Source organism: Heterodontus francisci, chromosome 34, assembly GCF_036365525.1.
Source record: "Heterodontus francisci isolate sHetFra1 chromosome 34, sHetFra1.hap1, whole genome shotgun sequence".
Classification (NCBI taxonomy): domain Eukaryota; kingdom Metazoa; phylum Chordata; class Chondrichthyes; order Heterodontiformes; family Heterodontidae; genus Heterodontus; species Heterodontus francisci.
Genome location: NC_090404.1, coordinates 7,917,680 through 7,933,528, shown reverse-complemented (window position 1 = coordinate 7,933,528; position 15,849 = coordinate 7,917,680). Strand labels below are relative to the sequence as shown.

General features: G+C 44.5%; 1 protein-coding gene across 1 annotated transcript; it reads right to left on the bottom strand.

The window, feature by feature from the left end:
* Positions 1-219: 219 nt before the first annotated feature.
* Positions 220-10,653, bottom strand: LOC137348565 (uncharacterized). The gene is made up of 6 exons (XM_068013861.1): positions 10,389-10,653; positions 9,962-10,241; positions 9,105-9,169; positions 2,202-2,511; positions 1,053-1,228; positions 220-341 (listed from the first exon to the last, which is right to left on the bottom strand). Exons 1-6 carry the CDS (start codon positions 10,429-10,431, stop codon positions 220-222), a joined length of 996 nt encoding a protein of 331 aa, XP_067869962.1. The 5' UTR covers positions 10,432-10,653.
* Between the last annotated feature and the right edge of the window lie 5,196 nt (positions 10,654-15,849).

Here is a 15,849-nt window from a genome sequence, read left to right as displayed (position 1 = left end):
AGACGTGAGACATCCACAAAGAAGGCAGTCTGGCCAGGGTAGGTTTGACCCCATCTGGATCAACATTGCTTTAACGGGCATGTCGTGCATCCTATTAACATCCCGGACTTTCTCTCCCTCACTCCTAATTGGTTGAAATGAGCTCAGTTTGTCGACACCCCGACCCCGCTCCCGCTCCCGCTGTTACATGTGACTGTCCTTGTGAGCACATGAGCAGCATCACAGAGCTCTCTCCTGGGCAGAAGATTGCAGTCTGTGCCGGGCAATGTGAATAGTGTGAGAGTGAACACTACAGTACAGAGGCCGGAGAGAAGAGCGGAACTTCTTCAAGGTAGGCATTCCTGGAAGAGAAGTGGCAGTGAATTAAACACTAAAATAAAATCAAAATACTGCAGATGCTGGAAATCTGAAATAAAAACAAGAAATGCTGGAAATACTCAGCAGGCCAGGCAGCATCTGTGGAGACAGAAACCGAGTTAACGTTTCAGGTCAGTGACCTTTCATCAGAACTTCTTCTGATGAGCCATTCAACTAGGTCATGACTGATCATCGACCTCAACGCCACTTTCCAGCACCATCCCTATGTCCCTTGATGACATTAGTATCCAAATATCTATCGATTTCTATCTTGAACATGCTCAATGATTGAGCTTCCACAGCCGTCTGGGAAGAGAATTCCAAAGATTCACCACCCTCTGAGTGAAGACTGTTCTCCTCATCTCAGACTTAAATGGCATTCCCCTTATTCTGAGCCCTGGTTCTAGACTCACCATCAAGGGGAAACATCCTATCTCCATCCACCCTGTCAGGGCCTGTAAGAATTTTGTAAGTTTCAATGAGAACAACTGCCATTCTTCGAAACTCTAGAGAAAACAGGCACCGATTCCTCAGTCTCTCCTCATAGGACAATTACGCCATCCGTCTGATAAACCTCCGTTGCACTCCCTCTATGGCAAGTATATCCTTCTTTAGATAAAGAGATCAAAACTGTACACAGTACTCCAGTTGTGGTCTCACCAAGGCTCTGTGCAATTGCAGCAAATCGTCTTTACTCCTGTATTCAAAACCCCTTGCGATGAAGGTCAACATGCCAATTGCCTTTTTAATTGCTTGCTGTACCTGTATGCTAGCTTTTGGTGACTCATGAACCAAAGCACCCAGGTCCTTCCGGACAGCAACACTTCCCAATTTAGCACCATTTAAGAAATACTCTTCATTTCGGTTTTTTCTACCAAAATGGATAACTTCACACTTATTCACATTCTATTCCATCTGACATGTTCTTGCTCATTCACGTAGCCTGTCTAAGTCCCCTTGAAGCCTCTTTGCATCTTCCTCAGAATTTACATCCCCACCTAGTTTTGTGTCATTGTGGGAAATTTGGAAATATGATATTTGATCTCCATGTCCAAATCATTTATCTAGACTGTGAACAACTCTGACCCCAGCATTGATCCTCACAGTACCACACTAGTAACAGTCTGCCATTCTGAGAATGACCCGTTTATTCCTACTCTCTGTTTTCTGTCTGTTAACCAATTTTCAATCAATACCGACCTATTATCCCAACCCCATGCGCTCTAATTTTGCTTACAAACCTCCAGTGTGGGACCTTCTCATAAGCCTTCTGAAAATCGAAATACACCACATCCACTGAGTATCCTTTAGCTATGCTACACAACTAACATCCTCAAAAAACTCCAACAGGTTTGTCAAATATGATTTCCATTTCATAAATCCATGTTGATTCTGCCCAATTATATCATTATTTTCTAAGTGTCTAGTTATCATATCCTTTATAATAGATTGTAGCATTTTCCCTACTACTGACATCAAACTAACAGGTCTGTAGTTCCCAGTTTTCTCGATCCTTCCTTTCGTAAATACTGGGGTTACATTTGCAACATTCCAGTCTGCGGGAACCTTTGCAGAATCTATAGAATTTTGAAAGATAATCACCAATGCATCCACTATCTCCACATCCACCTCCTTCAACACTCTGGGATGTAGCTCATCTGGTCCAGGGGATTTATCAACCTTCAATCCAGTTAATATTTTTGGGTACTACCTCCTTATTCATACTAATTTTTTTAAGTTCCTCATTGTCACAAGTCATTTGGCTCTGTGCTCTGTATCACTGTGTGTCTGTAATCCCCACCATGTTCAGGTTTTTGTACAGCTCTCTCCGTGCTCTGTATCACTGTGCTGTGCGCCGACTCAGCTCACAGTAATACACAGCAGAATCACTCAGTTGCAGTTTGGAGATTTTTAATCGGCTGATTTTCTTGGTAGGATCGATTGATGCAGAAATTCGTCCCTCGGCTGCGTTTTCTTTATTTTCCTCTCCTGAAGTGTGTATCTGAAGCAGGTATTTCGGAGCCTGCCCTGGGGACTGACGGTACCAGAGTACTGTGTACTGACAGAACCCTGAATATTCGTACCTTAAAGTAACGGTGTCACCAGCAGCAGAGGTTTGTAGAGGCGGACTCTGGGACACCAGAGAAGTGGAATCTGCAGTATGAAAATGAATATTATTAATTGTTTAGCCGGTGTTTCCGCGGAGAAACTTGTCAATCGCAGGAGTAGTTATTGTTTTCGCGGTAATTTGCTTCATTTGAAGCCTGTTCAAAATTTATTGACTGTTACTGAGATATGAACCAGTGCAGAGATGATGTGTATTTTATTTTACACAGCGAGTTGTTATGATCTGGAATGCACTGTCAGAATGGGGGGTCGGAACAGATTGATATTAACTTTCAAACAGGAATTGGATAAATGTTGGACCAGGAAAAAAAATGCACGGGTCATGCAGGAAAAGCAAGGGGGAGTGGGAAGACAAACTGGAAACGTTTTAATATCAGCGAGAGCATCCCCTTCCAAAAACATATTCCCCGAAAGCACCCCAGTTGTGTTTTGATTAGAGATACAGCACTGAAACAGGCCCTTCGGCCCACCGAGTCTGTGCCGAACATCAACCACCCATCTATACCAATCCTACACTAATCCCATACTCCTACCAAACATCCCCACCTGCCCCAATATTTCCCTACCACCTACCTACACGAGTGACAATTTATAATGGCCAATTTACCTATCAACCTGCAAGTCTTTTGGCTTGTGGGAGGAAACCGGAGCACCCGGAGAAAACCCACGCAGACACAGGGAGAACTTGCAAACTCCACACAGGCAGTACCCGGAATCGAACCCGGGCCCCTGGAGCTGTGAGGCTGCGGTGCTAACCACTATGCCGCTATCACTACGCACAGCAAGATCCAACAGAAACTGACAGTGACAGGTCGTCAAAGATTAGTCATTTACAACAGTTCAACACTTCACGAGAGCTCCTGTTTGCCTTTCACTCTATTTGTCTACTTTCTTCCATCAATAGGGCCCATTTTTCTCTCTTGCTCTTTAATTTGAAAAAAAAAGTTTAATTTTATTTCTACATTTACTTTGTGCTGTTTGCGGTTTTTGCCATCATGGGACCTTGTCCCGAAGTCTCTCAGTTGTCAGTTGGGTTCAGTCTGTGCAGTTTCCGCAGTGGTTTAACTGTTACTCACGAGGAACCGGCTCTTCCGGCTCACTGACAATTTCAATTCCTTCAGCTCATTGGGTAATTCACTCCCGTGTTCTCCGGGAGGAGTTTTCTCTGAGTTTTATATTATCGAGAATTTACAGAACAGGAATAGGCCATTCGGATAACTGGTCGATACCGATGTTTTTACTTCACAAATTACTTCATAAATTAGCCCTTTAATTAGAAGAACTAAATTCTTAAACACTACGAAGATATAAACAACAATTAAAATTTAAAAATTAGAGTCCTTGCAAATTTACAGGCCAATGTTGCTCGAAATCCTCACAGGAGGTTGCTTTCCTTCTCCAGCGAATTTCAACAATTAAGGACTTGCAAACACTTACAACAGAATCAATCTGACTTCAGAGATTTTGAGGGATATGACAGTCTAAGACTGTCTATGTCTGTCACAGTCTAACTTCCCTTTCTTCAATTTAAATTACCAGAGATATCTGTTTTGGCTAGAATTTTTCTTAGAATTTTGAGATAATAATAAACACACTAAAATCCTATTCCTTCAGTTTAAATGGTAGAGAGCTCTTTTTCAGGTGTCTGAAGATCACAGCTGTCTGATCCTTCTGGCCGTGTGTTCAAAACTCAATTGTGACAAATGTATTCCATCCGACTCACTCCCAGTGGCTATATCTATGGTAACGAAAATGCACCCTTTGAATCTCAGTCTCCAAATGGCTGTTTCTAACGGCAACCGAAAATGCACATTTCTAAAACTCCTAAGGCTTGTCGGCTCTTAAAGCAATACTGATCTATTGCAAGCCTTAAAGGCAAACTGCACATTCCAAAAAAATACTACAGGACCATGACAAAAGGATGTGATAACTTGACATTTAGAAAATAATGATATTATTTGGCAGAGTCAACATGGATTCAAAAAAGGGAAATCATGCTTGACAAACCTGTTGGAGTTTTTTTTTGGAGAATGTTACTTGAGCATAGATAGAGACCCAGTGGATGTGGTGTATTAGAAGTTTTAGAAGGCTTTTGATAAGGTCCCACAGAGGAGATTAGGAAGAAAAATTACAGCACACGGGTTTGGGGGTCATATACTGGTATGGGTTGGACATTGGTTAACAGACAGAAAACAGAATGTAGGAATAAACGGCTCATTCTCAGGATTGCAGGCTGTTCCTAGTGGGGTACCACAAGAATCAGTGCTGGAGCCACAGCTGTTTACAATCTTATATACATTATCTGGATGTGGAGACCAAATATAATATTTCCACATTTGCTGATGACACAAAACTAGGTGGGAATGTAAGTTGTGAGGAAGATGCAAGAAGGCTTCAAGGGAAGTTAGGCTACGTGAATGGGCAAGAACATGGCAGACGGAATATAATGCGAGTAAGTGTGACGTGATCCACTTTGGTAGAAAAAACAGAAAGACAGGTTGGGAAGTTTGTTGTCCAAAGGGACCTGGGTGTCCTGGTTCATGAGTCACTAAAAGCTAACATGCAGGTGCAGCAGGCAATCATGAAGGCAAATCGTATGTTGAACTTGATGGAAATGGGTTGTGAGTACAGGAATAAAGATGTCTCGCTGCAATTATATGGAACCTTTGTGAGACCACACATGGGGTATTCTGTACAGTTTGGTCTCCTCATCTAAGGAAGGATATACATGCCGTAGAGGGAGTGCAACGGAGGTTCACCAGACTAATTCCTGGGATGGTGGGATTGTCTTATGAGGAGAGATTGAGCAAACGGGGCCTATTTTCTCTCAAGTTTCGAAGAATGAGAGGTGCTCTCACTGAAACTTATAAAATTCTTACTGGGTGTGAGAGGGTGGATGTATATGGGATGTTTCCCCTGGCTGGTGAGTCTAGAACCAGGGGACATAGTCTCCGAATAAGAGGTAGGTAATTTAAGACTGAGATGAGGAGGAATTTCTTCACTCTGAGGGTGGTGAACCTTCGGAATTCTCTACCTCAGAGGGCTGTGGAAGCTCAATCATTGAGCATGTTCAAGATAGAAATCGATAGATATCTGGATAAAAATGACATCAAGGGATACAGGGATCATGCGGGGAAAATTGTGTCGAGGTAGATGATCAGCAGATTAGCCTACTCCTGTTCCTACATTCCGATATTCCTATGTTCCTATTTCCTATGAGCGTAAGATATCAAAGCTGATAAAAAAAACATCGGTAATAGGAGCAGGAGCAGATCATTCCACCTTTTAATTCTGCTCCGCCATTCAGTAAGATCAAGACTGATAGTCTAATCCAGCTTCCCGCATTATCCCATTCGTCTTGGATTCCATTAGTATCCACAAATCTATCGAACACTGCCTGGAATATAACTCGACCACTGAGCATCCGCAGTTCTCCAAAGTATAGAATTCCACAGATTCACAACAACGGTTTGACTGAAGAAAGCTCTCCTCATCTCAGTTCTAAATGGACGACCCCATTTTCTGAGACTGCAACCTCAAACTGTGGACTTCCCAGCCTGTGGAATCACCGCCCCAGCATCTACCCTGCCAAGGCCCTTAGGAAAATTGCATGTTTTAATGAGGTTACCTCTTATTCTTCTAAACTCTTTGGGATATATGTATAGTCTCATCAAACTTTCCTCATGGACTATCGCTTTATCTCAGGCATCAGTCTAGTGAACCATTGTTTCACTCCCTCCAAAGCAAATAGATCATTCCTTAAGTAAGGTGATCAAAACTGTACACTGCAGCCCTGGAGAACACCAGAGTTCATCATTGCCCTCCCCCCGATAAACCTCACCCATCACCTTGGTGTCAGATTGTACTTGGAACGGCCCAGAGTTCGTTAAATATTTCTATCCATTATGGTGAATTATTTTTTGCTGGTTCTAAATGGATTTCCCCCCAGCCTGTATTTTTTCCTTCGAATGTTCCTGTTCTCCTTTATAAGAACATTAGCAGCTCATCCTCACTCCATCGGTGTCCAGTATTGTTTCAATTAACAGTTAGCAAGGATACTGATAAATTACTCCAATCCAATCTCTCAAACATTAGTATTGAATATATAGAAGTATCTGCAACTGCAAACATTCGCATTTCCTTCTGAGGATGGAAAAGGAAGGAAAGGATTGGATGAAGGCAATTGAAATAAAGTTCATCTACAATATAACTAATTTCAGTCGCTGAATGACAATAAAAATATCAACAGTACCTACAACAGGATCTCTTGTATGTCATTTCGACAATTCCCAGTTTCCTGGACCTAACCGCCTCCTCTTCACTATGGACGTCCATCTCTCAGCACCTCCATCCCCCACCAAGATGGCTTGAGGATTCTCTGCTTCTTCCTTGAACAGAGGCCCAACCAATCCCCATTCACCACCACCCTCCTCCGCCTAACTGAACTTGTTCTCACATTGAACAACTTCTCCTTCAACCCCACTCACTTCCTTCAGGTAAAAGGTGTTGCTATGGGTATCCACATGGGTCCGAGTCTTGCCTGTCTTTTTGTGGGATATGTCGAACATTCCTTGTTCCAGTCCTACTCAGGCCCCCTCCCTCAACTCTTTTTCCGGTACATTGATGACTGTATCGGTGCCGTTTCCTGCTCCCGCCCTGAACTGGAAAACTTCATAAACTTTGCTTCCAATTTCCACCCTTCTCTCACCTTTACATGGTCCATCTCTGACACTTCCCTTCCCTTCCTCGACTTCTCTGTCTCCATCTCTGGGGATAGGCTGTCCACTAATATTCATTATAAGCCCACTGACTCCCACAGCTACCTCGACTGCACTTCTTCACACTCTGCCTCCTGTAAGGGCTCCATTCCATCCTCCCAGTTTCTCTGTCTCCGGCACATCTGCTCTAATGATGCAACCTTCCATGGCAGTGTTTCTGATATGTCTTCCATTTTCCTTAACCGAAGATTCCACCGCCCCCCTTCCCATGGTGGCTGACAGGGCCCTCGACCGTGTCTGGCCCGTTTCCCGCACCTCTACTCTCACCCTTCCCCTCCATCCCAGAACCACGACAGGGTTTCCCTTGTCCTCACTTTCCACCCCAACAGTCTCCACAACCAAAAGATCATTCTCCGCCATTTTTGCCACGTCCATCGTTATGCCACTACCAGACACAGCTTCCCCTCCCCTGTCAGCATTTGGAAGGGAACGTTCCCTCCGCGACACTCTAGTCCACTCCTCCTTTACCTTCAATATCTCACCCCCTTCTCATGGCGCCTTCCCAGGCAATCGCAGGAGATAAAACACCTGCCCTTTTACCTTCTCACGCCTCACTATTCAAGGCCCCAAACACTCATTTCAGGTGAAGCAGCGATTTACTTATACTTCTTACAATGTAGTATACTGTATTCGCTGCTCACAATATTGCCTCCTTTGCATTGGGGAGACCAAACGCAGATTGGGTGACCACTTTGTGGAACACCTCCACTCAGTCCGCAAGCATCAGTCCGAGCTTCTGGTTGCTTGCCATTTCAACACACCTCCCTACTCTCATGCTCACATCTCTGTCCTGGGATTGCTGCAGTGTTCCAGGGAACATCAATGCAAGCTCGAGGAACAGCATCCCATTTACTGATTAGGCACACTACAGCCTGCCGGACTGAACATTGAGTTCAATAATTTCAGAGCATGACGGCCCCCCCTTTATTTTTAGTTTTTAAATTTTTTTTATTTGTTTACTTTATTTTAGTTTGTTTCATCATTCTTTTTTTTTACTATGTACCTAGCCACTTTTTTATGTTTGTACTTTGGGTCACAGGTGTTCATTTTTCTGTCAATTAACACCCTCTCTGCACCAACGCTTTGTCTTTCAGCACCTTGCCTTTGTTACCTCTTGCACCCCCACCGCACTTTATTTGCTTAAAACCTATAAAATTTCTAACATTTGCCAGTTCTGATGAAGAGTCACTGACCTGAAACGTTAACTCTGCTTCTCTCTCCACATATGCTGCCAGGCCTGCTGAGTATTTCCAGCATTTCTTGATTTATTTCAGATTTTCAGCATCTACAGCATTTTGCTTTTATTCTCTTGTACTTGAAACCTGCTTTGTCATGCTGCCGTTTTCCTGCTGCTGCAGCTATCAGACCGGCCTCTGTAGTGTAGTGTTGGCATTGCCTGGCTGCGACTGCAATCGTCTGCCCAGGAGAGAGCTCTGTGACCCCGCTCCTGTGTTGCAGAGACAGTCGCCTGTAACCGCGAGAGCGGGGTCGCAGTGTGGACAATCTGAGTTCATTTAAACCAATTAGCAGTGCGGGAGAGAGTCCGGAATGATGGTGGAATGCCCCGACATGCCCCTGAAACCAATGCTGATCCAGATGGGGTCACACCTACTCGGGCCAGACTGTCTGCTCTGTGGGGGTTTCACATCTACTCACCCCGGACTCAGTACTGGAACCGACTCCCTGTTCATATTCTGTTCCCCAATCGAAAACTGCAATGGATAGGTTTCATCGGAAACCGTTCTGTTTTAGTTCGAAGGGGATTGAAGCAGTACTGATCACAATAATAAAGTGACGGTAAGCATTGACAGGGACTGCCTGAATGGGATTGGAGTCACTTACCGGCTGTCACAGTCACCACCGTCCCGGATCCATCCACAGAATCATAATACACCACAGTGACACCGCTCTCAGTCAGCTCAGTGCAAGAACGACCGACACCTCAATCTGCCGGCCACACTTCAACAGACAGTCGACGCTGTCCAATTATTCCAGGAGTTTTATTTCAATAAATGATATTCCATGTTTTACATTCTCCGTCGATTCAAACTGTTCTTGGTGAGACTCCGAGCTCTTAGTAAAATCGCCCAGGAACACGGGCCGGAGATGATATCTTCATATAAACGGAAAAAATGTCAAAGAAAAATAACAGAAAGGTGGAAATTACAATGACATTAAACGAGATTACAGCGATAATAATATCAAATCTACAATTCAGGATCCTGTCCCGAGGAGTTTCGATTTTAATTGTACAGAGATATTTGGTCAAGTCTCTGCCATCGTGGCCAGCCCTGTCAACACTGTGCTTCAAGTCGGCGTCAATACCTTCGGTACTTGGTGACATGTGGGGATATTAGTTAAACGGCAGGGACTGTGGTTCCTGGTTCTCGCTGTTGGATCAGGATCCCTTCTGGTGTTAAGAATTTGGAACTCGTGTCAGTCATTTCCAATCGCCATTCACTGGCACCAATCCCGGGAATCACATCACCATCCGCACACACCCGGCATTTATAAAACTCACGATGTTAACGGAAATAATCCAATCTCATTATAAACTAGACTGTGGGGGGAGATGGTGCGAGGCGGAACTGCAGGGTTGAAGGGCAGATGAACTCCGTTTTTTCATTTGTTTCTGTGATAATCTGCAGTGAGTTTTTGTAACGCGGGAAGCCGAGGCCTATCACTGTGTGTTCTTGTACCTGTACTCAGCTTTACAGTAATAGGTGGCGGTGTCTTTAACTCTCACATCCTCAATTTCCAGAGAAAATGTCTTTTCTGCCTTATTCATCGATACAACAAATCGGCCTCCGCTGGAGATCCGCTCCCGCTTTGTCCCTGGCTGAGTTTGTCTGAAAAAATCTCCCCTGTTTAAAGGACGAGCCCAAAAACCACCATTGTAAACACAGGTGATGGTGAGAGACTGACATTCCTTCTTGCTCACCGTTGCCGGGGTCTGTGTCACTGACTGACTGAAAGAGCCTGGAAATTAAACAGAAAGAGTTTAATGAGCCATCAGAGCTGAACCACACAACGAGCGAAAACCCGAGACAGTGTCTATAATTCGGATGGACTCGGGCAGTTTTATATTAAATCCACACAATATCGGTTTGTTTGATCGGTACTCACGGGGTAAACAGACACACAGGGTGAAAACAAGGAGGATTCCCATCGTTCTGCTGCCTGGAGCTGATGGTTTATATGACGGGGAGCTGGAGACTGCAGCCCTGGACTGCTCTGGGAGACTGGACCTCAGAGCTGGACTGAAGTATTTCAGCGGGATCGAGTTGCAGAGGGCAGTGTCCCGGAGATGATTGAAGGGCTGCACGGTTCCCGGGTCTCTGGCTGTGTGTTGTGTGAATAAGCGGCAGGTTTAAAGAGGGAACCTGCAGTTTCCTGTCGCTTCATTGGGTCTGTGAGCCCGATGTGAAATCCCCTCCCACATTAATCTGATGTACAGGGGGTGGGGCTGGGGGAGTTGTTCTGTCAGTAGAAGCTGCCGCCCTCCTTTCCCCCACAGTAATGAGCTGGGAGGTCGCTCCATGTGTTTTTATTGGGTGGTGTTTGCAGTGGGTGGAATGTGGGCCCAGGACACCGGGAGAATCCCCCCTCCCCTCTCTTATTCCAATAGTGCCGGGGATTCTTTAACATCTCCCTGAACGGGCTGTTGGGGCCTCGGTTAAACACCTGATCTGAAGGACGGAGCCTCAGACCCGGCAGCTTCCCTCAGTCCAGCAACTGAGGGTCAGGTTACAATATGAGACAGTCCAGTGACATTGTCAATATCCAGGCAGATATACACAAGGGTAAACTCCCCCTATCATTTTAACATATGCATTCTGCACCCGCCCCTTCTGTGGTTTGTGTTCAAAATGTTTCAATTCAGTCATCATTGGTTTCCAGCCTGTAATATTCAGAGTTTCCAGTTGCAGTGATAGAGAATGAGGAGACACTCAGAAGGACAATGGACATTGGGGGAACTCTGTGCTTGGGATTTATTTTAAAGATCGCAGTCACTACTTTGTGAAATCTGTTCATTTTGTATAAGCTGTATTTGACCCGACAACACACTCTGATCAAATAAACCCGGTGAACAGGCCGCGGTGAAAGGCTCCGGGAAACTGACAGGGAGACAGTGAAAGGGCTGCTCAGGGGAAAAAGGGAACTTCAGGAGCACAACCCGGCAAAGAAACATGGCCAATGGTTTAATGGATCTCACAACACCGCCGAATGAGCTGTCGCAGAGACCTAAAGTCCACCCAGGCACTAAACTCCCATCTGCTTGATGGGAACACAAACAGTCTGCTTGACACATAATGTTTGCGCATCAAGTATTTTTCCATTTGTCTTTTACTTTTGAATGCTACTGCTTTCACTTCTCGGTCAAGCAGAACAACTCTTTGCATAACATTGTTTTTCCTTATATCTACATGAACAAAAAATTGTATTTATAGAGCGGCTTTAACGTAACGAAGCATCCTATCTGCAGGGAGGGACAGAGATGCTATTGAAATATGATTCCTGCAGAGGCCAATGTTTCTGAGCTCATCAGGCACCGCCTGCACGATTAGAGCAAGGACTGTTATTTTTATGAATATTCATAATACTCACATTACTGCACAGTCTAATTGAAAGAGTTCATAAATCCTTGGAAATAATCTGAAGAGGAATTAATGAATGAATGAAATTATTTCAATCCCCACTTCATGAATGTTTTCATGGCCTTGGAGAGGGTGCAGAGGCGATCTAATCGGTTTTGATCAGGGATAAGGGACTTGTGGAGAGGCTAGAGAAGCTGCAGTTATTCTCTTTATATCGAAGATTAAGGGAGATTTCATTGTGAAGTTAGAATTATATTGGGTTTTGCTATAATAGATCGCTATAATATAATATTTCCAATGGCAGGAAATTTAATATCCCAAGAACCCGGATTTCATGGAATTGACAAAAAAGACATGGGAGAGGAGATTTATTTTTAAAGTGCGATTTTCATGATTTGGAATGCACAGCCTGAAAGGGCGGAGGAAGCAAATTCAATTGTAATTTTGAAAGGAGAACAGTATGTGTATTTGAACGGGAAAAATGCAGGACTGTGTGGAAAGAGCGTGGAGTGGAGACTAAGGTGATAGTTCTTTCAAAGAGCCGGCGCAGGTATGATGGGCCAAATGGTATCATTCGGTGCTTTATGATCCGATGTTTCTAGTTCCTTAATTTCTTTCGCAAGTTATTTGTTCCCAGTCACGTAAACAGTGATCAGGAGCAGCCTGCCAACAGAATTCTGCCATCCAACTATCTCCCTTTCCACTCCATCAACACCCTCACTGCGCAATCTCTGCGGTTACACAGAATCTTGAGTTAACTCAAACTGGAGTTGGCGGCAGCTCCGCCCACAGCTTTAGTTTGCTGCTCGCTCTCTCTCTCTCTTTCTCTCTGACCTGCCTTGCCTGCCCCGTTTTGGAGATTGCTGCCGCTGTTCCTTGTTTGGTATTAGATCGGCAGTGCAGGGTGGCGAGGATCTGTCTTCCTGCTCCGACAGAGAATTTCCTGCACTGCAGAGTTGCAGATTCAGGAAGTATCATGGGGAACAGTCTCTCACCGCTTCTCAGTAAGAATTTCCTTCCCAGTAAAAATCCATTCTACACCCTGTCCGCTGTAGCGGACAATGTGAAATGATCGTGATGGTGGTATTGACGGTTATATTGATCCATACGATGTCGATGCTCATTGTGACTGTTACTATTTTTAGTATTTTAGAATGGAGTCACCGAGACATAATGTAACAGCCGGTTCCTGAAATGATGGTTGAAGAGGTAAGTAATATCACATTAACCTGTACCTTGCAAACAAGCACTTCTAACTAACCCTTCTATATTCTGGCGTAGTTAGCACCCCGGGCAGCCTCTTCAGTACGTGTTTCATCCGGAAGCCTGAATTCGCTGACAGATTCTCTTCTATGTTTAGCAAAACTGCCACGATTACCCAGCTAACGATCCACAACACCCAGATCTCCGGCAGCGCCGCGTATTTCTGTGCCATGAGCCCCGCCCTGCTGCAGAGAGATAGCTGATACCGGACTCACTGAGAGTTGCAGTTAGAGCTCACCAGAGGGCGCCCTCACATCGATAAGCAGAAGCTTTCATTCAGCCTCCACTCTGAGATTCGCAGGAACCTTCTCAAAATTGCAATGAAGCACAGCAATCAATAGCAACAGCTGATGTCCACTTGTGCAGTTATATTAGATTGTGATTACAACGCGTATTTATAAGAAAAATGCATCTTATATTCAATCTATGATGCCTTGACTCCCTTTTTGTTTCTCTGTGCCCTCCCCCTGCCCACTTGTTCCTCGTTATCGTGTGTCTCCACTGTTTAGCTATAATTGAATACATTTCCTTTTTCCAGTCTTTCGTTTAAACGTTTAAAACCTTTCTTTCTGCTCGGCATATAAATTCATAACCGTTCCGATCGAGTTTCTATAAACAGGAGCTGTCATATCTGGCCACTGTCTCAACACAGAATTTCTCACACCCTGTTCATTGCCGTCTGCCCACTTCTCAGCATAGCCACCAGAGGGCGTCAGACAGCACTTTTCCTTTCATGGATCAAACGCCGGACAGTGAGGTGATTTCTGTTTCACCAAAAGCTGAGTAAAACATGGAATAGAAAGAAGTTTAATAGTTGAAATCAATTTACTTCAATGGATTGGGAAGGTACATTGAACAATAATCCTCACAACGAAGCATCTACATATCGAACGATTGGCTTCTGATACTAACCAGTGAGCAGGACAAGTGAGTGGAAGTTTTTTCAGGATTAGAATTAGAATTGGAACATTACAGCGCAGTACAGGCCCTTCGGCCCTCGATGTTGCGCCGACCTGTGAAACCATCTGACCTACACTATTCCATTTTCATCCATATATCTATCCAATGACCACTTAAATGCCCTTAAAGTTGGCGAATCTACTACTGCTGCAGGCAGGGCGTTCCACGCCCTTACTACTCTCTGAGTAAAGAAACTACCTCTCACATCTGTCCTATATCTATCACCCCTCAACTTGAAGCTATGTCCCCTCATGTTTGCCATCACCATCCGAGGAAAAAGAGTCTCACTATCCACCCTATCTAACCCTCTGATTATCTTATATGTCTCTATTAAGTCACCTCTCCTCCTCCTTCTCTCCAACGAAAACAACCTCAAGTCCCTCAGCCTTTCCTCGTAAGACCTTCCCTCCATACCAGGCAACATCCTAGTAAATCTCCTCTGCACCCTTTCCATAGCTTCCACATCCTTCCTATAATGCGGTGACCAGAACTGCACGCAATACTCCAGGTGCGGTCTCACCAGAGTTTTGTATAGCTGCAGCATGACCTCGTGGCTCCGAAACTCGATCCCCCTACTAATAAAAGCTAACACACCATATGCCTTCTTAACAGCCCTATTAACCTGGTTAGCAACCTTCAGGGATTTATGCACCTGGACACCAAGATCTCTCTGTTCATCTACACTACCAAGAATCTTCCCATTAGCCCAGTACTCTGCATTCCTGTTACTCCTTCCAAAGTGAATCACCTCACACTTTTCCGCATTAAACTCCATTTGCCATCTCTCAACCCAGCTCTGCAGCCTATCTATGTCCCTCTGTACCCTACAACATCCTTCGGCACTATCCACAACTCCACCGACCTTAGTGTCATCTGCAAATTTACTAACCCACCCTCCTACACCCTCTTCCAGGTCATTTATAAAAAAGACAAACAGCAGTGGCCCCAAAACAGATCCTTGCGGTACACCACTAGTAACTAAACTCCAGGATGAACATTTGCCATCAACCACCACCCTCTGGCTTCTTTCAGCTAGCCAATTTCTGATCCAAAGCTCTAAATCACCTTCAACCCCATACTTCCGTATTTTCTGCAATAGCCTACCGTGGGGAACCTTATCAAACGCCTTACTGAAATCCATATACACCACATCCACTGCTTTACCCTCATCCACCTGTTTGGTCACCTTCTCGAAAAACTCAATCAGGTTTGTGAGGCACGACCTACCCGTCACAAAACCGTGCTGACTATCTCTAATGAACTTATTCTTTTCAAGATGATTATAAATCCTGTCTCTTATAACCTTTTCCAACATTTTACCCACAACCGAAGTAAGGCTCACAGGTCTATAATTACCAGGGCTGTCTCTACTCCCCTTCTTGAACAAGGGGACAACATTTGCTATCCTCCAGTCTTCCGGCACTATACCTGTCGACAATGACGACATAAAGATCAAGGACAAAGGCTCTGCAATCTCCTCCCTAGCTTCCCAGAGAATCCTAGGATAAATCCCATCTGGCCCAGGGGACTTATCTATTTTCACACTTAGTTGTGGAAGATGGTGATAGAATATTAAAATGTGAATGACAAACACACTCTGAGATTTCATTTCTGAAGCCACTCGCTGTTCCGTTAGTGGGGATCGATGTTAAAGGTTTATTTTGTTCGGTTGTTTGTTCAGTAACAAAGGTTCGAAAAGGAATGATCTATAAATCACTCCGGCAAAGTACAGAATCATTGTTCGTTCACTAGTTAACTGATCGGTG